Genomic DNA, 25,676 nt, shown 5'->3' with positions numbered 1-25,676 from the left:
TTACAGCTTGTTCATAAGTTGAACTATTACACCACTATCTCAGATTCAGGGGAGAGTTGCCATTGCCTGCTTACATGTTTTACCCTGCCACATTCTGTATCTGCCTTTCTCAAGTCAGAAGCCTGTAATTTTGTGGTTAATGAGCAAAGCCGGATAAATGTTATTCTATACACATATATGTCGTGTGTGCACCTTAATTATAACTTGGTTTTTATGTGTTTAGAGCGTGGTTTACCATCACTTGTTATAGATGTAGTAGCTGCTCTAAAGTTTTATTGTAGGTGAAATCATTTTGTTGAATAACTGTCTCATTGAGATTTAATCTATGATTATCTCCCTTTTATGCAACAAATAGTCAGAAACAAAAAATTATCATATGAATGCATAGCACTGTAAATAATGAAGATTGATCTTTTGGACAAATTCCAATTAACGCCTCATAAAATCAGTTAATCTCCATCTTTTTTTTTATGCATCATTGCTAATATAAATGATTATTTTTGAAAAAAATGTATAAAACATTATCTGAAAGTCACAAATCATTCTTTTCACACCCAGATTTTTTTTTATCTTTTTTTATAGAAATTTACCTTGTACTTGTTGAAACATGCTACAAAAATCTAAAAATGTAATACTACTTAATCTCAGTTTCATATAATTCCAATAAGTAAAATTGAGAAAGGAAATGGTGAATATGTCAAAGCGACAACCACCCGACCATAGAGCAAACAACAGCCGAAGGCAACCAATGGGTCTTCAATGTAGCGAGAATTCCCGCACCCGTAGGTGTCCTTCAGCTGGCCCCTAAAATATGCATAATAGTACAGTGATAATGGACGTCATACTAAACTCCGAATTATACACAAGAAACTAAAAATTAAAATCATACAAGACTAACAAAGGCCAGAGGCTCCTGACTTGGGACAGGCGCAAAATTGCGGCGGGGTTAAACATGTTTATGAGATCTCAACCCTCCCCCTATACCTCTAGCCAATGTAGAAAAGTAAAAGAATAACAATACGCACATTAAAATTCAGTTCAAGAGAAGTCGGAGTCTGATGTCAAAAGATGTAACAAAAGAAAATAAATAAAATGACAATAATACATAAATAACAACAGACTACTAGCAGTTAACTGACATGCCAGCTCCAGACCTCAATTAAACTGATTGAAAGATTATGTCTTCATCATATGAAAATCAGGTACAATCCCTCCCGTTAGGGGTTTAGTATCATACTATCATAAAATATATGAGAAGAACATAACCCGTGTCATGCCAACAACTGTTTTTTTAGAAATAAATGTGTTTAGTTCCGATGCAAAGAAGGCTTACATGATCAGCTTACATTTATTCCATCATGAAGCAAGGATAATAGTTGTGTATAGCATTATGTACACTTTTAGCTTTTATACATATTGCAATTGTATTACTATTTCCCTGAGACATTATGACAATACTGTCGGGTTATTGCATGAATACTGTTGCATCTTGTCCCTAGTATATTTTTATATTGAAAAAGCATGTATTGTAAAGCAAAGCCTAAACAACTGTATAAAACATATTTTGGTCACTCATCAGGTTGACAATTTGAAGTTTATATTTACATATCTGTAATACCACAGAACATGCTTACTTTAATGTAAGGTGGTAAAATATAATGTTGCCTTACATACCTGATTTCTTCGGTTTTCTAGTAAAGATTTCTCATACAGCTGTGCATTCTTCAGTCCAATACCACAAAATGCAAGGTATGATCCAAACACCTGAAAATAAAAAGATGAAGTCATATAATACAATTCATATATGTATTATACATGAATTCTGATTGGGATGGCAATACATTGCATGGTTTTTTCAAATATAATTCTCTCTGTGACCGTCAAGAGACAGGAACCACACATTAATTTTTTGTTGTAGGTTGCTGTCTACCATATTTGGTTTTTGTTTGTTTAAAGCATAAATCAGGCTGTTAGTCTTTTCTTTTGAACTAAATCACACAGTAACAGTCATACAGTAACATCCTCATCTTTTGAGCCTGATGGATAGTTTTATCATTGAGAATTTAGATTTCTGAGTTATTGATGTCAGACCATAGGATGATATTCACACTTTGTTGATTTAAATACTTAATTTATAGATAACATAGGTTTTGGGTGCTTTTCCATATTTTTTTTTAAAGGTAACTATTGCATCCTATTTTTGTACAGTTTTATTTTTGGGTTGCTTTCCTGTAAGTCAACCTGTCATAGATACCAGGCTTACAATTTTTATGCAAGACACATGTTTTTGTCTACGAAAGACTCATCAGTGACGCTCAATTAAAATGACTCAAAAAGGCCAAATAAATTTGCAGATCTTTGAAGACCAAAAAAGCTTTGGCCAAATACACCTACTTATTAAATGCTTATCCACATTTTTATTCAAGCTATCTGTTATTCAAATAATTTCATTCATAACATCATAAGGAAGTTTAAGAGATTGTAATTGGGAAAAAAACATTTGCATACAGGTAAAATAAATTTACATTAAACAAACACTAGATATGAAACGAATGCATGAATGTAAGAGCAATTGAGAACATGTAACTGTCACCATTTACTGACAATCACATCAAAGATATTTAATCTAAAGTTATGACAACTTTACAAATATATTATGACAGATAAGAAATATAACTTTTATGTTATAATCATTTAAGAAAGATTGTTTGAATTTAATATTCATGTACTTGTATGAGTGCCAAATAGACAACTGTCCATCCAAGTCACAATGTGAAAAGAGTAAACAATTATAGGTCAAGGTACACCTTCAACACAGAGTCTTGGCTCTCATCGTACAGCAAGCTTTAAAGGGCCCCAACATGATTGGTGTAAAACCATTCAAACAGGAAAACCAATGGTCTAATCTACATAAAAAAAGAGACACAAGAAACAGATATGAACCACAATCAACTAACAACAACCACCGAACAACAGGTTCCAAACTTAGGACAAGTGCAAACAAATGCAGCGGTTTTAAACAATTCAACAGGCGCCAGGGTCTTTATGCTTCAATCTGACTTTTACCTCCCTTTAAGTTACTACTATTTTATTATTCCTGAATTTTAGTATGATTTATTCCTCCCTTTAAGTTGCTTTTATTTTACTATACCAGATTTTTTTGTCTGATTTATTCCTCCCTTTGAATATATCATTATTCATGAATTTACATGAGCACATCTGGGTCCACAAAGTTAAAAGTTGAGAAATACAGACCAGTAAAAATATGTTAAGTTAATACAGGTGTTTAAGCTTTATCCGTTGTTAAAATCCTTCCCTATATGAAAAAAATACTACATTGAAATTCTGAGGCAATTTGACTACCGGTAATGTCAACAATGAATATAAAAAAAAGGGAAAATTAGTTAATAATATTAAATGTCAACAATGAATATAAAAATGAGGAAAAATTAGTTATCTAAATCGATTTTTCAAATAATTCTAATATTTGTTATGGGTTCATTTGGTTTTTCTTATAAATAGCAGAATGTTTCTAAAAATGTGTTCCTTCTTCCAGGAGTTCAATATTTTCTGAAGTAATAAAATATACCCCAATAACATGCAGCTATTTTAAGCTTACCCGGTCAAAGGTTCTATAGTGTAGTGAAACATTTAAGATTTATTTGGTTATTGGTCTACTAGATCAAAAGGCAAAAAAGCACTTCAATGTCATCATAGTTAACTTAAATGGATTAAACTTATCCAAAGTTATAAATTTGGTTATTTATGAACAACAAATATATAATTAGATTGAAATGTCAGAATTTCAGTTTACCAAGTCAGCTTTTTAAGTAGGTAATATATTTCTCAAAATACAAACCATCAAACCATTCATACTGCATTTCAATATTTCTGTTTTGTTCAATATATATGTATATATATCTATTCCATTAAAGACCCAACTTGAATTCCATCAATTTCTTCTCTCCTATAAATTTTTCTGCCAGGTGAGCTCAATACAGCAATAAAAAAAATCTTATCATCAAGCATTGCTTGTTGTGTATGCTTGTTCATTGTTGAAGGCTGTACGGTTGCCTATTATTGCTCAAATCAACTTCATTTGAATTTTGGGGGATACTAGTAAGTTGTCTTATTGGCAATCATACCACATCTATAATTTCAGTGGTAAGTTTCCAAGTTGAGCTACCATTACTCTTTCTATAGCAAGTTGTGCAGCAATGTAGTGCTAAAAAGGATTTATATGATTACTGAACAAAGTCTTGGTACTACATACTGATAGTTTCATATAGCTGTTGACCAGCTCTGGATCTAAGTCAGTATTTTCGTAATTTGAACTTAGACGTAATAACAAAAGAGCAGGATTATTTAATTTCATTTTCAAAGGAATTCATATTTAACTTTACTAAATTACCTTAAATAAAAACCTTTATATTTTTACATTAGGTGAACAGAAAGTTAATACTTAATGGGTTTTTTTACGCAAGTTTCTAAATTAAACAGAAATACTTAAAAGTCTATTCATGCCTTATTTGCTTTTTATTTAACCTCAAATATACAACATATTAAGAAAGGTTAATAGAACATATTAGTATAGACCCACTTAACTAACAATAGTACTATCCATGTTCAAGTAAAAATATTACTGATGAAAATTGCTATTTTCAAGTGGAAATAAAAAAAAAACACTATTGTAGCATGCACCAGACAGTGGTTGTCATTTTCTTTATATATTGTGTTTATTTTTCATTCATTATTTTGTAACTAAATCAGGTGGTTATGGTTTTCTCATTTGAATTGTTGTACATTTGTCATTTTGGGGCCTAATTATATCTGACTTTAAAATATGGTATGGATTTTGCTCATTGTTCAAGGTTGTACTGTAAGTGACCTATAGTTGTTAATTTCTGTGTCATTTGGTCTATTGTGGAGAGTTGTCTCATTGGCAATAATACCACATCTTCTTATTTTTTATATAGCATAAAATAAGCTGTGTAGACTTTATACTAGTAATGCAGTAACAAATATCAAAATCTTGATTCGTAACCATACATGTTACACAAATGTAGAAACTATATCCAGAATACAAGGTTATTTCAACTTAAAGAAAAAAACCTAATAAATTCAAAACAGAAATACTGCTTTTTTTTACAATTAACTAGTTTCAACTATGATTATCTCCAAGAAACCTTATCACAATTAGTCCCCACTGCCATTTTCCCAACATGTCAGTTTATTAGACAAATCCATGACATTTTCTGAGATTTCCTTCATTGCATGCCATCAAGGAAAACACATCAATGACTTAATGACAATATCTAGGAGGCTCAAGGGTACAATAATCATGATTATGCATTTAAACCTATTCAACTGACAGACTCACTAACTAAGAATAACTTCTTTTTAACATGCTTTCTTAGAATCAAATCCATCTTATTATAAAGTGCTAAATGAGCACATTTGAAATCGAATACTTGGGAATAATACAGAAGAACCGAAAACATTAATCTGTTAGATTGTCAAAACACATTATTTCTTGAATATTTTTATAGAACTGAATGAGAATTAAAGCTACGTGTTGTCAATGAAATTAACTTGTGCTTGCATAATTTTAGGTTTAATAGTGTCCGGATACAGACTGCAGAAATTTTGTGATTGAGAGCAGTACAAAAACCAAGTTGATGGTTATGATAATACAAATTAGCAATACCCTACACCATCCATCCATATTTTACAGAATAAATCCTCAAGGACGTCACAACAAATCAAAACTCCAATTCATTTACTCCCCTGTGTAAATCTAATACTGTGTTTTACCTTCACTTGTTTATAAAACAAAAGTTGCAGTCTAAATATCTGGGAAATAGCAATGTAAGAAACAAGCAGGAAAAGAATATATAAATCAGTCAAGTCGATTGGAGGAAATGTGGAATCTAATTATTTTGTTTGTGTTCATGACTGATTGTGTATTTACTGGGGATACATTGAAAGTTTTATTCAGGAAACAGATAGGTTTTGATTAATTTAGACTTTAAGCAGATGCTTTAGTGATGGATTTTGTAGTTTGGAAGCCATCATTCCATTAATTAGTCTGGTCTGGCTTTCAGTACCCATTGTTTTATTACAAAACATATACCTTTCATCCCATGACCAAACATTCCTCATGTTATATAAAGTGGTGGATCCAGGGAGAGTGGCATAGAGGGCCCTTCAATTGTATATTTTTTTTTTATCACATGTTTTTTATGATATATATATAAAGCCTCCCTTCAATATGCAGGCGCTATAAATTCAATTAACACCAATTACCCCGTTCCAAAATCTTGAATCTGTATCTGATGACCATTTAGTTTAGTTTTTCTGGTCAATTAATTTGGTAAATTATCTATTTGGTGTTGGAAAAAAGTGTCTGTAATGAAAGCCAATTATAATTGGTAAATCTTTAACAATCCTTTTTAGCTTGACAGTCACTAAGCATATCTCTAAGACTCTTAAACCAATTTAAGGAAGAAAACCTTGACCCATTTCTGAACTAAATGTTAAAGCAGACAGAATTTTTAAAAAGAGCTTTTCAATACACTCACATATTTGGTCTAGGATTTTCAGATTACACAATTTTTATTGATGGATTTCACCTATATGGTAATCTATATCTGGCCAGGGTATAGGCGAATTCCCCCCCCCCCCCCCCCCCCCCCCTTTTACAAAAAGGTCTGGATTCACCTCTGCAGGGGTATTCATTTGGATGTGCAGCGTTTATAAATATGCATCTATGTTCAGACTGAAGAGAACATTATTTATTTATATCTATTTTGATTGCTTAGAGAGTTCAATTCTCTCAGAATGTCAATGAAACATTTTAACATCTCAGATGAAATTTGCCAACAGTAGGCAAACTTAACAAACTTGTAAATTATCTTGGCGTTAACTCTCGTTTGATACCATTGATTTCTCTCTATAAACAATGCAAAATCTAAAACTTAATTTGTTTCACTAAAATAATGTGACACACAACATTAATTTGAATGATATTCAATTTTCATTTCAAATGATATGAAATAAAGATAAATCATCATTGACATAGATGCAAGCCAGCAAAGTTATTAAACAAAGTTCTTTTAAAATCAAATTACTTCAACATTTTATAAGAAGCCCTTCAAATTACGCTAGCAAGATATAGTTTGTTCTGTTGACACAGATTTGAAGTACAATACATCATATTTCTAGATATTTTTTAAGAACTGTGTCAAAAATAAGAATACTTCAATATTATGGTGAAAGTTTTAAATAAAAAGTGATTATAGTTTATATTGGGTGTACCCCATCCACTGCTGATGAAAGTTATTGTGTATGTAAATTAGAGGATTAAATTGTCAATCATGCATTCAGGATCTATTCCTGCTTTTATATATGACTCTGACTCAGCTCCGTCTTAATAAAGCCTACTTAGTCCTATTAAGTTCTGCGGTAATTGGCACTTACTTGGTAATAGCAGGATTTTTGCAATATTTTTTTCTTAAATTGTCACTAAGGAACACTCATGAAAACTATACAAAAATAATTAGGTTTGATAAGCTTAACAGTAAAATGAATACTGCTTTCAGTGCTTTTTTTTCACTGATTTGTACAAATGTATACCGGTAGTCAGAAATTTTCTTCAATCACATTTTAGAAAATACTTAGTTCAAATCCATGTAATCAACCACTTTTGCAACTTAAGCATATTAGAAAGGAATATTTTTGATAAACCCTAGCAATGATATATTTAGATATACAATTTATTAAGTAGATTAATGCCAATATATCACAAACATAATGGTTCTTGACTATTTTTTAATTCATATTTTAACCTGTAACATTTCATAGCATTCAAATCTGTCAAAAAAGTTGGAATTCAAAGACATATTGCCTTCCAAAACACTGCATCAGTATTAATTAGATAGTGCATTAATCTACAGGAAATGAAAATTTCCATGTTAGACGCTAATTTTGCGTGATGTATCCAAGAGTATCGTAGGCAACAGTGACATCACAAATATTATTCCAACAGGGTATTATCATTAACAATCAACAATATACTTATGATTAGAGAGACCTTAATAAAAAAAAGTTATATTCATTATGAAAATTAAATTTACCATACCAGGCACAAAAACCAATTGAGTAAAATGGTGATGTTATTATTGGTTTTGTAATGTAAAAAAACATCCTCAGGGATTGATTCTTTCTAATTTAGTTTATAAGATTTGCGTTTTCAATTATAGTGGGAAATAAAAAAGAAATAGGCAGCAAATCTACTGTGCATTTAAGCGTCCTGTACTGATCAAGTATTATCTGGACAGACATTAAGTCCCCATGTCATATAAAAACATCAGTTTCTTTAAATTGTTACTAATACAACTCTGATTTATATCAATTATCATTTGGCCTTACTATCTTCTCAAGCCAAAAACATACTGTATGTTATGTCAGACTTGATTCTGGTAAGATTTCTTTCCAGTTCTTCTTCCCATACATTGACCTTTAGTTAGCTGATGGTAATTTGTTACTATAGTAGTATTTTTTCAAGGAAGGGGGAGTTGTAGCCTTCTGTATTTCAGAATCTTAATCAACTTACCGGTAGTTAATGCTAGTTGATCCTTGATTGAAATAAAGGTCTATTACTTTTCCACATCTACCATTTTTATCAAAAATGTTCTATAAGTTGGTGGTACAAAATTAATCAATAGTGTTTTATATTGAAGGCATTTACAACTTTAAAAAATCACATATGTCTGGACCCCCACACAAAATCTACTCTGTATTGACTATGATGATGAAAATTCTGTATTAAAACACTTTTTCCAGCTTCTTTTTCAAGCCATTCCAGACAAAGTTTATTAATGGTTTTTGTTATTTTTGATAACATATTGTCTGGAAAAAAATCATTTATCAAAAGAAAAATTCATTGATTTTTATTGAAAGAGCTTACATAGAAATATATTTTTTTCTGTTAACTTGTTGTATATAGCTCATATAACAGTGAACTCATTACATCCTCATATTCAATTGTTTCAAACAGCCAAATAATTACAAGTAAAGATTCAAAAGAGTAAAATATTGCTTACCTAGCAGTTACATGTGTCTGGGTTACTATCTTTCTTTCAGTGCTCTCGACATATTTTTATTTAGAGAAATGATGTTTGGGTCTACTACACAATCAACATTTTGTTATGGTGAATTTTAAAACCATATTTAGTATTTTTGTGGGCTGTTATATCTAAGGAAGAGCAGATTTATTGACATGGCTTTTTTTCAATTTTGAAAAAAAAATTGTCTTCTTAAATTCCCAAATTCCCAAGTTTAGTAAAACTAAAGAGTAAAAATATCATTGAATTCACATATTTTTACTATAACAATATAGGTAAAAGTGCAGATAAATGTTGAAGGCTTAATTTTAATTGCTTTTAAAATCTATAAGGTTAGGAAATGAAATGCAAGAGGACATTAGATATAAACTTTTCATTATCAGGGTCTAATTCCTGCAGCACAATATACATTTTTCATTATCTCCTATTTATTTACTTTACTTGGACAGATTGGCAAGTTGATATGTACAGACAGGTAATGATATTTCTTAGAATAATTATTTTGATATATTACATTAAGTTTTAAACATCAAATGAAACCTTTTGTTTGTAAATCATCAGTTCATAAAAATTATGTGCTAAAATGAAAGTTGTAACTCCTTCAGGCAAAAACTATTTGCTGTTCTATTTAATTACTTTTGGTGATCTTGAACTAATGACATATTTTTTTAAGTATGTTTTTTTCTATCCAATGCATTGCCCCTCGCACATAAATTATCTTGTAAAAGTAGGGTAAATAAAACAATAATAGTAAATTTCGATTAAAATATCAACCTTTCCACATTATGCATAGAAAAACCAATGTCAGGTATCTATAATGCTGTGAAATATGAATTCCAGGTTAAATTAATCTTTAATATTGAATTAATTATTAGATGAATCTAATACTTTAATCCTCAATTGTAATTGATTTTAAATTATTTACCATTTGCTAGGCAATTTTAAATGAATAATTCACAAAATTATAAAAATATTAAGTGCATAATTATTGGTACTTTTCCCTTATACATTTCTAAGCAAAGTAAAGTTTATGTTTGAACCATTAGGAAGCCGATAATTATGGCATATCAATTTAACAGTCCCACTGTTTGAGATGACATGTGTCTGGGTTACTATCTTTCTTTTAGTGCTAGAAAAGAATCAAGCTAAATTTAGGATTTGATTTTTTTTGTTTAGGATTAAAGTAATTAAGTTCAATAATTGTGAAACAACTAACTATTACAATAACCATCCAATAAAAAATTCAGCTCTTAGTGATGGCCTTTTACACCATCAAAAGCAAAGTTTCCCAAATTTTCAATTCTCTGGATTTTTTGGACTTTTTGGGTCAAAGTTTGATTTGTAAGTTGTTGTTTAAGCCATGTTTAGATGGTCATTTGATTCATAAATCATTAATATTTAAGGGAAGGAACACAAGACAAGTTCTTTCATTTTGGAAAGATAGTTTATTCTTGGATCACACTTTCATATGAATTCTATCTTCTATTCTATTCTAATCTTCCTCCATCAGAAATATCAGCATACTATTCAAACTTTCTATCTTTATGGCAGTGTTGTAACAGAATGTTTCATTATATTAAGAATAAAATGGTTACAGCTTGATAGGAAATTCTATAATGAGAGATATCTGAATTAGGATGGTATGAATAATGTTATACAAGGACAGATCCAGTCATTTTCAAAAGGGGGTTCCAAACCCAGGATAAAGGGGGGATTCCAACCATATATACCCATTCAAATAAAAATGCATTTATTGTCCAAAAAAAAAAGGGGTTCCAACCCAAAGAACCTCCCCCATCCCTGGATCGGGCCGCCACTGTTATGGTACACACGTTTAGTCATAATATCTGTGCAAACTAAGAAGGAAATATATCCATTCCAATTACCATTTCGAAATTTAAATCACAAATTCATCTATGCTAAAACCAGATGCATTGCAGGGCGCAGCTTTATACAACTGCAGTGATCGAACACTGAACAGTTGGGGCAAGTATGGACACAACATTCAAGCTTGATACAGTGCTGAATTTGGATTGTGATTAAGTAGTTGACACATCATAGGTTTCTGACACAGAATGATACAGTCATGGATAAAATTAATATTAATAAACAGTAACTTCTAAAAATAAATTTACAGCTACACATTCTCAAGACAATCATCATTTCTTAATACAATTTTCAAGCAGTGTAAGGGGTTAATCAAGTAATCAAACATATATATAACAGTTTTCTTTAGATTTTAATTGGATTACCTCCCCTACACTGCTTTTAAATTTTCTAAATTGTCCTTTAACCAGAAAAACCCTTTTTCCCCCTTTTTAGTCCCTAATTGCTTACTGATTTGAACCATTACCCCCCCCCCCCTAACCATCCCCTTGTAGTATGGAAACATGTGGTATAATTTCAGAGAGATTTATACACTTAAACACAAGTTATTGACTGAAAACTAAAAAAATGCTTATTTTGGTCCCTTTTGGCCCCAAATTCCTACACACTTGGGACCATAACCCCCATAATCAATCCAAACCTTCTACCTGTGGTATTAAACATTGTGGTACAATTTCAGAGCAATTTAAATGCTTATACACAAGTTGATATCCTGAAAGTAGAAAATTCTTGTTTTGGGGCCCCTTTTGGGCCCCTAATTCCAAAAAGGTATGGACCATCATCCCGAAAATCGATCCCAACCTTCCTTTTGAGGCATTGAACCTTTTTATAAAATTTCATAGAGATCCATTCACTTCAACTAAAGTTATTGTCCAGACACCAAATGTGTCTTTGGACGACAACATAGATGCAGACGACGACATCATACCATTATACGAACGCAAAAATTTTTTGCAGTCGTATAAAAATCATCCAAACTTCAAAGAAATCAAAGGATAATATTATGAATTGTTACCTTTTCATCATGTTCATCAAATGGTTCCTCCTGTATACTGATCTTATTGACGGCCTGTGCTACACCAATAACTTTCCCTGAACAATCTTTTATAGGCATACTGAGTATACTCCTCGTCTTATAACCCATCTTCATGTCTATTTCATTATTAAACCTTGGGTCCTGTAAATAAAAAGAATGATTATTATATACATGTACAGTTTTCATTTATAAAACATAATGCTTTTCTGCATATTTGAGGCTACTCTTACATTTCACATTTCCATATTCAGCAAACCATGAAATCTAGGTCAAATCTCTAATTCAGCATATACATGTACATTGTATTTTTAAAAGTACATATTATTAGTTCAAGTGGATGTGTTGAGTTTTGTGCCAAAAAATTCATGATTAGATGCTAGTGCTTTCAACCAAACTATTTCGGATATAATATGTGGAAAATATATATAGGCATGTGTGTGTGTGGATTATAACAGAATGAAAGACAGATGTTAAGCACAGAAAACTAAATGAACCCCTACTTATATCATAGAGAAGGCAAAAAAATCATTCATTCTTTAAATTTACCACGGGTGGGACAAACATTTCCTGTGGTCAATAGACTTACTATGTCAGAGTGTATGCTTTTTAAAAGAACATATGTGTCCTAGTTAAGCAGATACAAATGTGTTCTCTGCAAGCAAATATATCTGTGAGCTTTAACTCAAAAGAAAAAAATAAGCAAATTTAATATAGTTCCAACCTGCAACAACCCTATTTGTTGTCAGAATAAAACCCTAACACACATAATTTTTGTTTGGCCTTATAGTCATAACATTAAAAAACAAGAATTTTATTACTCTTGTACAATAAATGTTGTGTAAGAAGGTGGTAGCAATTTAAAAAACATTACAGACAAAAGATTGTTCAAACGATGTTTAGAAAGTGTTACAAGATTTAATTTGGGAAAAAATAAAGTTCACAACTTTATAGACTTAAACAACAATTCAGAACACATTTTATAGACACCTTTTTACTGCTAAAGACAGTATTTTGCCCTCTAGATGTAATTTATTTGTTGTTTGGTTGCTGTATCATTGACATATACTCCACTTCTCTGTTTATGCATATATAAGTTTATTTTATTCAGTTCAAGATACACGTTCATTCGAATTATGCAGCTCATCATAATCTATGTCAAGTAATGTACAACATAATATAATTTCTTTCCAGTAGCATACATCATTTAAAAAGTTTTAGAATTAGAATAAAGTAAAAACTGATATTTGAAAAATCAGATATGAAACATTATCATTAAGACACTGCCCTGAAAGTAGATAAACTGATGTTGTTGTTTTTTTAAGGTTGTTCAAGAATCTGTATCAGCATATCCAAATTTCTATGAACAAATTGCAAAGTTAGTATGAAAAACATATTCATCAAAAATTTCATGAAAAGGTAGTGAATCCCTTACAAGTATCCAAGTGTTATAATAAACAAAATGCTTTTGTAACATGTTAGCTCTATGCATAATAAATACATGTAACAATATTATTTTAATATACATTGTACTTTGTGTTTAGTTCATTTATTATTACCTATTCTAAGATACAATGTTTCACATTAAGTATGTGTCTGATTATTCTAACCAAGGGGTCCTGTCTTGTGTGATTAGTGACTGGAATTTTATATTCTTATTTATAATACAAAGAATGAACTTCAAAATAAATTATCCAGTCTAATTATGTGACCTTATTTAAGACTTTTGAATGTACTTGAGACAGGTTTGACTGTCCTAGCCTTAAATATATGCAGTGGCTTATTAATTTGTTAATTGATCTTAATTGTATGGCACTGTCTACAAATCCATCCCTAGAACATAAGTCATACTTTATTATATATGGTCCAGTTAAAAATGCAAAGTTTTTGTAAATTCAACACTCGTTCTGATCAATTCTAGATGTTCTTGTTAACCATCAAGCTAGTATATTGCTTTTAACTTTCCACATTAGCATTACATGTATATTTCTTTAGAATCTGTATTTTTATTTGCAGACAAAAATCGCTCTACATTTTTTTTTCTGTATAAAATACAACTATGATTGCAAGCTATTCATAAAAATGTTAAAACAAAACAAACAAAAAAGAGAGTTCAAGTCTTTCAGAATGTTAACTTCTATAAAAAAAAAATCTTAAATAATTGGTTGTTCTAAGCTTTGCAATTATCTGCACATGAGGAAACTGGTCAATGAAGCAGGATGTAAGAAAATCAGTACTATAGTATAAGAAGGCAATTATTATCTCTGAACATAACTAATAATCACCCTCACTTAACTGTCCGCCTGCAGTAAAAGGAACATCTCCTATGCTTAAATGAACACAATTTAATATACAAAGCTCCATCTTATACGCTTCCATAACAAGTCAATTACATTAAGTTACTTATAAGACAATGTTAATGGGAAAGCAGGAGCTGAAAATATTGTTTTCTGTCTGGTTTTGTTCCTGTAATTTACAGAAGGTGCCAAAATGAATTTGTATAATGGATCAACGAGTTTCTCTTTAGATAGTAAGAGCTGTCTCGTTGTGAACAGAAGTGGTAACTATCTAATACATATTCATAAACAAATAATGATGAAATATACATCTAAATAAGATGCTGAATTAGGAGACTGGGTTTGAACATCTTACATATAGATTGTTTATAAACACAAATATAATCAAACTAACAGTAGAAAATATAGCCAATGTAAATAAATTAGACATAAATAAAATTCAGGATATAAACTATAAACAAGAGAAGAGGTCATTCTCAAAAAATATTAAAAAAGAACTTAAAGATAGCTTTGAAAATATTTTCTTTGAAAAATTAAAATTAACTAATGAAACCAGTAAAATATTCTTGTACAGTAAAATAAAAACAAAATATGAAATAGACAAATACATTTCTAAAAATAGTTTTGAAAATAGAAAATTATTTATATTATGTAAAATGCGAGTAAGTGACCATTTCTTGGAAATAGAGAGGGGTAGATATAAAAGAATTCAAAGAGAAAATAGAATATGTAAACATTGTAATTTAAATGCGGTTGAAGATGAAACCCACTTTTTCTTAAAATGTAAAATTAATAAATCTTTACGTAATCAGCTTGAAAAAGATATAAATAATATATGTCCAGAATACTTTAATTTGTCTGAAACAGATAAATTACAATTAATTCTATCTTCATTTGATATTATGCAGCTTACTGTTCCGTTCATTAAAAAGTCATTTGCACTGAGGGGAGTGGACACAACGCCTGCATAAATATTACTGTTTTACCACTTTATATATGATGTTTGATATGTTAATTTTTATATTGTGTATATTGTATTGTATTGTTTGTATATGCCTTCAACCCCCAGGGGTATAAATGTGCATTTCATTAATAAATAAATAAATTAATTAAATTGGGGAAAAAACATAAACATCATGCAATTCCCATTTTGCTCATTTCAATGAATATTGTTACGTATGGAATAGATCACATTCATCTCGTGCATGCTTCATACATTTGGCGGGGCCTTATAATGTAAGGGAGAGTCACGACAATTATGAAATCTAAAATGAGCCTCAATGTTATAAGTGTAACAAAATTATAATACATGTTAAAATAAATTTACAACATGAATTAATAGTTTTTTTTTAGATCTAATGAGGAACCCCGATTGATCTTAACTCTTTATCATCACTGCCATAGATGAACCTTAAACATATTTTTATCTTTTAACAAGTGGACTCTTATAAACCAGAGACATATATACATGTGTATATGTGTATATATGTCTCTGTATAAACTTATTAACTTTAGGTTTTATCCATTTTTTAAATTTTAAATCTAAACAGTGTTTTAATCTTGTGACAGTATGCTCTGTACAGTGTAAATACAAGTTTTGTACCTTTTATCCTTATTATTTTGTTTTACTAAAACTAAGTTACATATTTAAACCTAACAATTTTAATATTTTATAAATAACTACGCATTTTTTTTAAATTTACCTAAAACTAGGATATTTTTAATACGGTGACCCTGCAAATAGGGTGGACTTCCGAAGAAGAAGAAGAAGAAGAAGAAGAAGAAGAAGAAGAAGAAGAAGAAGAAGAAGAAGAAGAAGAAGAACGCTGAGTAATAGATATGGCTATCAGTATCAGATTTCTTTTTCTTAATTGCAAACGAATTGTCATTTCAGATTTACGACCTTCATCCAGGTCTGTGATCCAGGTCGATCAACTATTCAAAACCTACATATTGACATTTATTGTTTATTGTCTTTTATTTGTTCTCATTCGTCATTAATGCTCATGGAATATTTGCAACTGAACGATTTAAGAAAAATGTACTTAAGTCTTTGCCTTTATGTGTCGGAATACAAAAGATGAGATTCAGTATTACGCTTCACATAAATCGGAGAACCTGACCAAAAGTATAGGTAGTCCGTACAGGTATGGTTTCGTGTATTTAGGAAAGCCAGAAGTAGAAGGGACTGGGAATTTAAAGAAGCAGACATGCATAGTATGAATTATTATATGTATAATGACAGCTCTTTATTGATTTTCAATATAGTTAGAAACAAATTAAAACCGAGATTAGTCTCATCTTACACGCAAAGGAGCGGAATTTTATTCACTGAAATAAAAGATGTATACAAGCAGAGATATCAGCGACATATAATACATTGTATTATATGTCGCTGATACAAGTTATTAAAATCCTTAGCTGAAATAAACCAAGCAAATAGCCTTTAGGTTTTGTCTTCAAACATCTGAGATCACAAGAAAAATATTAACTTTAAGCTTTGAACATTTTTCCAATTGTGTTGGTATTTCCGTAGTAAGGAACATGTTGTGAAATGTTCTCGCACATCAACCATTCTTTACTTCTTTTTAATCATAAGTCGACTGTCGCTATTTACTGAAATACAGGGAACTTCACAAATATTCAATCATGAATTTTATAAAAGATCAAAGAGGCTACGTCATTATAAAATCTACAGATTTAGTTTGTAAAAAGTCGATTTTCCTGTTTATTAACGCTAGAGAATGCTGTACACGAATCACAATGCTGTCTTAGCTTCATTACGACTCTTCCTTTCATACGATTATTTACGGATCGCTTAATTTTTCCTTAATTTAATTTAATATGGAAGAAATCATTCGTATTTCTCCTACTCATTATATCGTAACCAAAAAGGTCTTTTAGCAGCAATTTTTTTTAATAAGCAAAATATATATCATTGATCATCATTACTTCTCGTATAGTACTTATTTTGATGTCGGAAAAAATGGATCAAAGACTTAAATAACCGGGTTACGTAGAAACAAACGAGAATAGTCTTAAATGAGGATGTGATACATTGGAAATACTAAATTGGAGCACTGAAAAGGGGAGAGGGTCTTTGACTTACTCTAAAATGAAAATTGCATGCACAACTATACAATACATGTGCAATCATTCTGTGCAGTTTCAAGGTTTCATTGTGTGGCAAATTTGAGTTAGAGAACGGAAACGCATCTCAGATGGAGAAACTGGGACCAATTTCTATATTCCAAGGTATCCTCGAGGTACTTTCAACAAAAAATGTTTGTTTAATTTTTCTTTCACTACAGGTTTTCCCTTCACAAATTCACTTGACGATTGTCAGATTTCTAACGGAAGTTGTCATTGTTAAGGATCCTGCAAATGGAAAATCTGTCTGCGAATTACAGTAATTTGCATTAAAACATAGCCTTTCAAGTTTATAAATCATATGCATCTTTTGTGTTAAATTTGAAAGATCATGTGACTCTAAGGAGCAACATCAAAGACAACAAAGGATATACCTAGTGTGTTCTTTCGGTGTAAAAGGCTTTCACGCATTAAACTTTGGTATATCAAGGAAAGAATAGAATACTTAGATTCCGTTTGATACTATGATGATATGCTTGACAACTGTTGATACATTTAAATTAAACACGAAGTGACCTTTTATTGACGAAACGAACACGGCTTCTGTTTATTTCATAAGTCACTCGGTATCTATATTCATCTAAAATCAATTAGTTTACCACTTTAAATGTAACTTAACCAAAAGTTAATCATGCTTTATGCCAATCTAAAGCCATTAGATTAGTACCGTATGTAAATGTTCAACAATAGAGTCAGTACAACAGGAATGTATCTCTCCAAATAATATGTACACATTTTATTTTAAGTATACGTTCGGGACGTATCATGACGAACAGTATTATGTCGTTTGATAGCATGCTTCAGTGTCGAGATAAGTTTTGACTGGAACCAACCTACTTAGGATGATGATAGCAATAACACTGAATTAAACAAGTCAAGTTTACTATACAAGATACCAAAGGCCAAAATATTTGAAAATCTAAAGCCTATTGAAAATTGTTGAAAAAAAATAGGAATGATAAAAAGGTAAAGCCGAAGCTGGGCAAGGAATCAGAGCTTTGAGCAAGATTTACTTCTAAATTTCAATATAACAATATCCGTATTACATGACAGTACTGACATACTTACTGTAGTACCAAAGTACTGGCTTTGCCATCGTGTAAAGCAATCATACAATCCACCAGCAGAGGTATCAACCCTGTGCGTGGTAGTACTAATATCAACGATACCAATTTTACTTCAAGAGATACGCATTCGACAATAAGTGTCTTTTCAGTGTCAAAAAGCTCGAGGCTAAATATTTCAAAACCAAAAATATAATCAAAATTGACAATTTAAATGAAAACAAAACTTTTTAAATTCGGTGCGCTTGAAGTGAATTTTTCTAAACCCCCACCCTTTAGTGTGAAACTTTTGAATTTGCTCCTGTTTATTTCTTTTTCCGTTATGTTTAACTCATTCTGCTTTCTTTTTTCTTTGCAGTACCTTTATAACTCATATCACTCGTGCATTTACTTTCCTGCACCCATGTAAACTTATTTCATCGTAAAGTAAAGATGACATAGCTTAAACGAAGCGACTTAAAAATTAATAGATAAAGCAACACACTTCCTTTGATCAGAGGACCAACTATATGTTACAGACAGTCGCCCTTTGAGATTTAACCTCTTTACTTCAATTTCGTTAAAAAATATAAGATAAGTAAGATTACACAAAAATGTTTAACCTATCAATACAAACAGATGGTTCTTGACGAATGATTAATACAAGATGACCTGTTATAATGCGCGGTCTATTTTGCCTGCTCGGTAATGAACTGAAGATAAAAACGAATAAATCATCTTTTTTACTATGATTAATTATTATACGTTTATAATTGCACTCATATCCTTTAATGATACCAGATATAATATTGGTACATATACTGCTGATCCTATTCCGACTCGCAAATCTCTCTATACAAATCTTTCCACACAAATCTCTCCACATAAATATCTGCATGCACACAAAGCTCACCACACATAAAAATCATCTGCATAAAAATATCTGCAGCAGTTGTTACATTTCTAATTTTGTAAAAACGGAAATTTACAGATTTTGAAACATAATGCAATCGCTCCTATAAAAATTTTCAGGTAAAAATTTGCGATTGGTTTGTTCCACCACTGTCGTAAAGTTCTTAGAGCCCAATTTGAATATACTCATAATTTAAACTGCAATGGAGACCCAGGGACTCAGCCACGAGAAGGTATGATACATAGAATGAGCAGCAGTGAAACAGAAGACTCCTTAAAAGCATCAACCCTATATAATAGAAATCCTAATATCATTATGAAACGCAAATCTTAAAATATCGTATAAATTGGAGTACAGAAACTCATTATAATTTCTTGTTACCAAATCACAAGACCTGAATTTTCTTGTTTCTGTCTTAATCATGATTAATTTCTACGCTGGATATGTTTTGGCGTGAAACTTTCGATTTATTCTGTAACATTGTGAGATCACGAAAAAGAAGATTTGCATGCGCACAAAGTCATGCGTAAGATGTCTACAATACATGTTCCTTAATATAGTAAAATTAGTAACAAGGACATATATCAAAGATACAGACATGTTCTAGAACTGTCAAATTACAATGTACTTTCACCTGTATACTAATTAATTGCGTACGGTGTTGTTTTTCTAAGGCATATTTTATACAGTGACGTAAAACATAACGTATAATTATACTGAACAAAAATGTATAGTGTATTTCGGTATTCGTTTATTTCAAATTTGAATTTAAATTGCTTAACGAAGCAAGACAAACCAATGATTAAATAAGACTGAGACTATGAGACATCAACCCAACGTAACAAAAAATAGACATCTTTACATATAGAGCAACCTACTTCTTCGATCATACACAAGTGTCTACACAATATGACAAGACATAACTTGTTCCAAGTCAACACAAGTAGTGATCATATTGAATAGAAGCAAACAATAATTCTGCCATTTATTGATATTACCTATTGGTTTTACGGTCAATCAGTTAAAGGTCAAGGTCTCAACAGCTATTATTATTAATTATGGACACACTTTCGGTTTCTGGTTTGTATCTTATTATAGGAACAACCTGTCTATATTTTACCAAATTTGTTTAGGCAATGTCCCATTTGAGAATGAAAAGACCAACGTTGATTTTGAGGTCATTTGGGTCAAGGGTCAATTTCCAATCAGCCTTTAAAATAATGAACCTTTAGTTAAGACACTCATCTAGTTTTTGGATATTTAAGTTGAAATGACTCCTAGTAGTGTTTGAGTTAGCCTTATACAAAGAGCAAGCCATCTTCTTCTATAATTTTCAAAACGTATCGCTGGTTACAAAGTATAACGGTACTTTCATTGACCTAGTAGATTAATATCATTAATTTAGTTTGCTATAGTGTACGTCATTAGTTTAGTTGTTATAGGAGTGGCTTACTATGGTAGGGGTTCCAGTATTAAGGAATGTTTAGAAAATGAGGGAGCCAACGTTTGAACAGGATTAATATCTCATATAAATGGGTAATTGTCAATGTAAAGTATAAAACATATAACCGACATAACCTGTAGTCCTGTCTGACTGCGACTTAAGATAACTATATAAATAAAAGATTATCAGATTACTTAAGACTTTAATTGTGAAATAATTGAAGCTAATTGCTTGCTTTTCGTGGACCCTTCCATTAGAAAAAAGATTCTTATATAAAAATATATTTCTCGGATTCCTCTTCGATTTTTGATGTTGTCTATCGGTTTGTTTATTTTGATTATCAATGGCTTTACTCTCCATAAGTCGAAATTCTTTGCAGACCAAAAAAAACCCGACGAAGTTCTCTTTATATATATGTCAATGAAATCAATTTAAAGTGCCTTTGAAGTTGTACACGTATGTTGAAAAAAAGTTTTTACTAGAACGTGGTTTTACATTAAACTATCAAAATGCAAATCATATATATATATCGACGGATATACTAAATTCTTTCGTTAATTTAACACACAAGAATATCTTTTCCAGAGAGCTGTTTGAACGATGTTAAATAAATATTTACAGAAATTACTAAGTTTCATATTTGCTTTATTTCACCTCAGTCGTTGTTAAAACAGCAACTTAAAATCCTATAGGATTAAGAGCCCATTATAGTTAGGCACACAGTTTTTTACAAAATGAATAATGTACAGTGATTCATTTTGTTTCTAAATACATATGCTATATGTAAATTTCAAATATGTTACTCCGGAAAACATTTATGATAATTGTTCAAGCATATACCAAAAAACTTGTTAATAAATCTGTGGTTTCTTAAATATTTTGAAATAAATTTATCAATAATCGGCATGTCAGTGGTGTACACTTGTCCTATAACTGGGCTCCTTAATACAAGTTTGAAACTTGGATCCTTCACAAAACCGAAGTTACTAAATGTTACAGGAATACAATTGTGAAGAAAGAGATAATACAACTCTCTGAAAACGTCTTCTACAATGCTTACAAGTCTGCACAAATTTTTAATATTGAACATACAAACGGATCAGTGTGTCGCTCGTATGCGAGCTTTTTCTGATATCAGCATATAGTACTGTTTAAGTTATTTGGTATAGTGAATTGACGTGTGAGGGACACTCTCAACTGGTCACTGGTAATGAACATACAATTTGCCTCTTTGTATCATAACCTCAGATCATAACATCAATCAACGATAAAACATTTAAGAATCCCCCGTTAAAAAAATATTATCACTTATCACTTTTAAAATGCAATGGAATGTGGCGATACCTTTCATTGTTTTGTAAGGTTTGTATACACTATGGTGTTCTAGTATACTTTTGGTATATCTAGATTTCTGTCTCTATTTATTGATATGGATATATTGGTCGGAATTCTTTCGTTAATAAAATTATGTATGCAAGCCTTACGTGCTCAAACTCAAAGATTATAATTTAACGCTTGCATAGATAATTTATTTTGATAAATTTAAACAGGATATTACATCTAAAACTTATTTAATTTAAATGTGTAAATAACTTTTAAGTCGTCCGTGGATTATAAGCATTGAAAGAGGATTTGTCGTCAGTAAGCTGTAATAAAGATATTCTATGTCTAAATTATACTACATTATATCTAAATCCCTTCACAATGGGCATATATTTATTTTCAGGAGATTTATGTTTGCATGAATTACTGATCTGAACTCTTGCTACTGAAGTTCAATTAGAATAATATTGTATTCAAGGTTTGTTCATAAAAAAAATGCCTTATCTTGACTTAAAGCCAATGTTCAAATTTGACAGTCTTGTTATAGATTTACATGTATATGTTACAGGCTCCCGATAGGGTCTGCACAATGTTATAGATTTACATGTATATATATGTTACAGGCTCCCGATAGGTTCTGCACAATGTTATAGATTTACATGTATATTTTACAGGCTCCCAATAGGGTCTGCACAATGTTATAGATTTACATGTATATGTTACAGTCTCCCGATAGGATCTGCACAATTTAAACAAAACTATTTACTACGTTCTGTCACTAATAATTGTTGCCAAATTTTTCACCCTTCACATATGACAATACGAGCGTACAACTATAGATTTTATGAATTACAAACGAGTCATAAAATCACATAAAAGGTTTAAATGGTATACTTATATCCTTTATACATAGTATCAATTAATAAAACAATGTCGTATAATGTCATAGACCGGTCTCGTGACGCAATTGTCAGCGACCTGTGACATCTTCAGACCGATATATCCAAATTCATTCAATTTAAGTCCTTTTATGATTGTTCTACTCTGATACATTTAAATCATATCATTACAATGTATTACCAACTTTTGTAAATCAGTGTGAGAATATTTTATAGTTTTTAAGAGTAAACACATTAAAATATCTGTCGCATACTCTTTACATGTCTTATATTGTACAGACTTAGAATAGTGAATTATGCAACTCACTGCTTGCTTAGATAGCATATCTACACTGATAGACATTGAAAGGTGCTAGTGTCAAAAGGGCCTTCTGTAGTATCTCTTTGACCCGTTTTATACCTGACTTTAAGCACAATCAATAAACAAAGGTTCACTTGATATGAATTAGTTGCTTTTTATCAGTTTGAAAATAAAACTAACCTTGTAAGCATCCGGAATATTTAGTGGCTCCCCTGTCTGAGCAACATTTCCGATTATTCCTGTTCCAAGGGGAACTTTAATTGACTGTCCACGATTTTCGGACACTTCTTGCAATGTGGTGTCCGCACTTACGTCAAACAGTTTGGGTGCAAGATAACGTTCTTCGGACTCTCTTCCATGTACCAGAAATAAAGAACATCTATCCGCATTAAGCAGGCAACAAACGTTTTGTAGAATTTTATGACACAAACTTGTTACGTCTAAATCATTGCATATATCTATTACAAGTTCGTACATCAACTCCTTTTCGTCTAAAGCTTTTAATTCACTTCTTGAACGTCTGTGGCATTTTGAAGACAAACTCTGGCAACTGGTAGAAGGTCCTAAGAATGTCGGCGTACCGTCAATAGTTGAAATAATTGGATCTAAAGTGTCCCCACGGTCAAACTCTTGGGCTGAGATCTTCCTAACTGGGGTATTAGTCCCAGAATTATTCCTTGAATTAGAACCACTAGAATTGTTATCTCCAGGTAACTGAAGCGACGGACTATGTGCAAGGGCATGTGATAAAAGCCATCCATCTACCATGCTCTTTTTGGCTTTTCTGGCAAAGTAGTCATGAACAAATTCTGGATGAGCATCTAACCATATCTCCATGTTTCCATATTCCTCCGTTATTTCTAGAGAATGACTAGATTTATCGTATTCCATATCACCGGACATTTTAGTCGGGGTATTTCTACCCCGCTTGTACGACACGGCTGAAGTCCGCGGTGATCGTCTTGAGTTAATAGAACTTCTGTACGAATCCAGCTTGAATGGATTCCTGGTCGGATTACGATCATCTAAGCCTCATAACAGTAATAAAATTCAAATGAATGCACGTAAAATATGAGACGACTGACCTCGTATTGTTATTACGAAAAAGCCTTGTAAAATGTATTAAGTTAAAGCTCCCAACACGCATTAGTACTATCTCAACGGCAAAGGTAACTGCTATTTATTTCCACATAGTATATGTAATTGTATTGACCTATACGCACAATTGAATATTGACAGCGTTTCCACATGTTAATGTTTACTATAGTGAGAAGGTAAAATCCTATTCATAGCGTAGCCTGGTTAAGACGGATGTATATTTGCTAGTGTTTACACTTCACTGCTACTGGTATATACGATTTTTTGTTTACATATTATACACTCGGAGAAGACACTGAAAATCTTTTAGGTGTAAAGATCCAGTAAAAATATTAATAACATCGTAAACTCTCTGTTCTCATACCGTTCAATAGATTTTCCATTGGAGGATGCATCAAAAACGTCATTAGGGTCAGAGTTGACTTCGTGGGGGAGAAAACTGGCGTTATTTTAAGAAAAGGTAGACCATGAGATAAAATTATCATGGAATTTAGAATATATTGCATTTAATTCAAGTAGCCTACGTTCTTCTGTGGAGAAGGAACAGATAACAAGCGTAATACTATTGACAAAGTTATTAAAGGAGCGATAAAATTTGACGGTTTTGACATAAAATGATTTACAATGTAACACATGCATAAATAATTCAAAGAAACAAGCAAACGACCACTTAGAACTATTAATTTATCATGAAAATACTTTAAAATGTTCAGTTTTCTCAATTACTCGCTCTGATACAATTTTCTGAGCAATCAGTGACTGAATAATTAATCATTGGGAGTAATTGCAAATCGATGGTTTATAAATGCTAGATTTCAATTAATTTTGTCGTCAGAGTTAAAAGGTGGACGTACTTATAGTAAATATTTATCATCATACAAAATCAATGATTTTATATATAATCTGTACAAATACGACAATATTAGATATTATACTAAACCAAGGCAGATCGATGTAAATTGAGGAGTTTATATGGAATATAAATATTGAAATATCAAACGTGAGCTGGTTTAATCGACACCATCATCAATATTTTACAAAGCTAACCCGCACTTAATATTGAATGACTGCATATTAAAATTCAACTGTAAAAAAGCTTCAATGATATGTCATGACGGCATTTAAGAAAGAAACTAATCGATAATAAAAAGTAATATGTTAGG

At 31.1% G+C, this 25,676-nt stretch overlaps 1 protein-coding gene across 4 annotated transcripts in view; it reads right to left on the bottom strand.

Moving 5' to 3' along the window:
• Positions 1-24,904, bottom strand: part of LOC139487897 (dual 3',5'-cyclic-AMP and -GMP phosphodiesterase 11-like) — a 93,624-nt gene extending 68,720 nt beyond the window's left edge. For 3 of the 4 annotated variants that reach the window (XM_071273097.1, XM_071273099.1, XM_071273100.1), the window contains exons 1-3: positions 23,596-24,652; positions 12,028-12,189; positions 1,675-1,764 (exon numbers count right to left, since the gene is read on the bottom strand). In XM_071273097.1, coding sequence (XP_071129198.1) covers positions 1,675-1,764; positions 12,028-12,189; positions 23,596-24,318 — 975 coding nt within the window. In that variant the 5' untranslated portion in view covers positions 24,319-24,652. Of the gene's footprint in view, positions 1-1,674; positions 1,765-12,027; positions 12,190-23,595 lie in introns of all 4 variants that reach the window. The other variant, XM_071273098.1, reaches the window with a different exon arrangement.
• Between the last annotated feature and the right edge of the window lie 772 nt (positions 24,905-25,676).

The sequence above is a fragment of the Mytilus edulis genome, chromosome 9, assembly GCF_963676685.1.
Source record: "Mytilus edulis chromosome 9, xbMytEdul2.2, whole genome shotgun sequence".
NCBI classification, from domain to species: domain Eukaryota; kingdom Metazoa; phylum Mollusca; class Bivalvia; order Mytilida; family Mytilidae; genus Mytilus; species Mytilus edulis.
The sequence above is the reverse complement of the archived record's forward strand: the minus strand, read 5'-3'. Positions and strand labels throughout refer to the sequence as shown.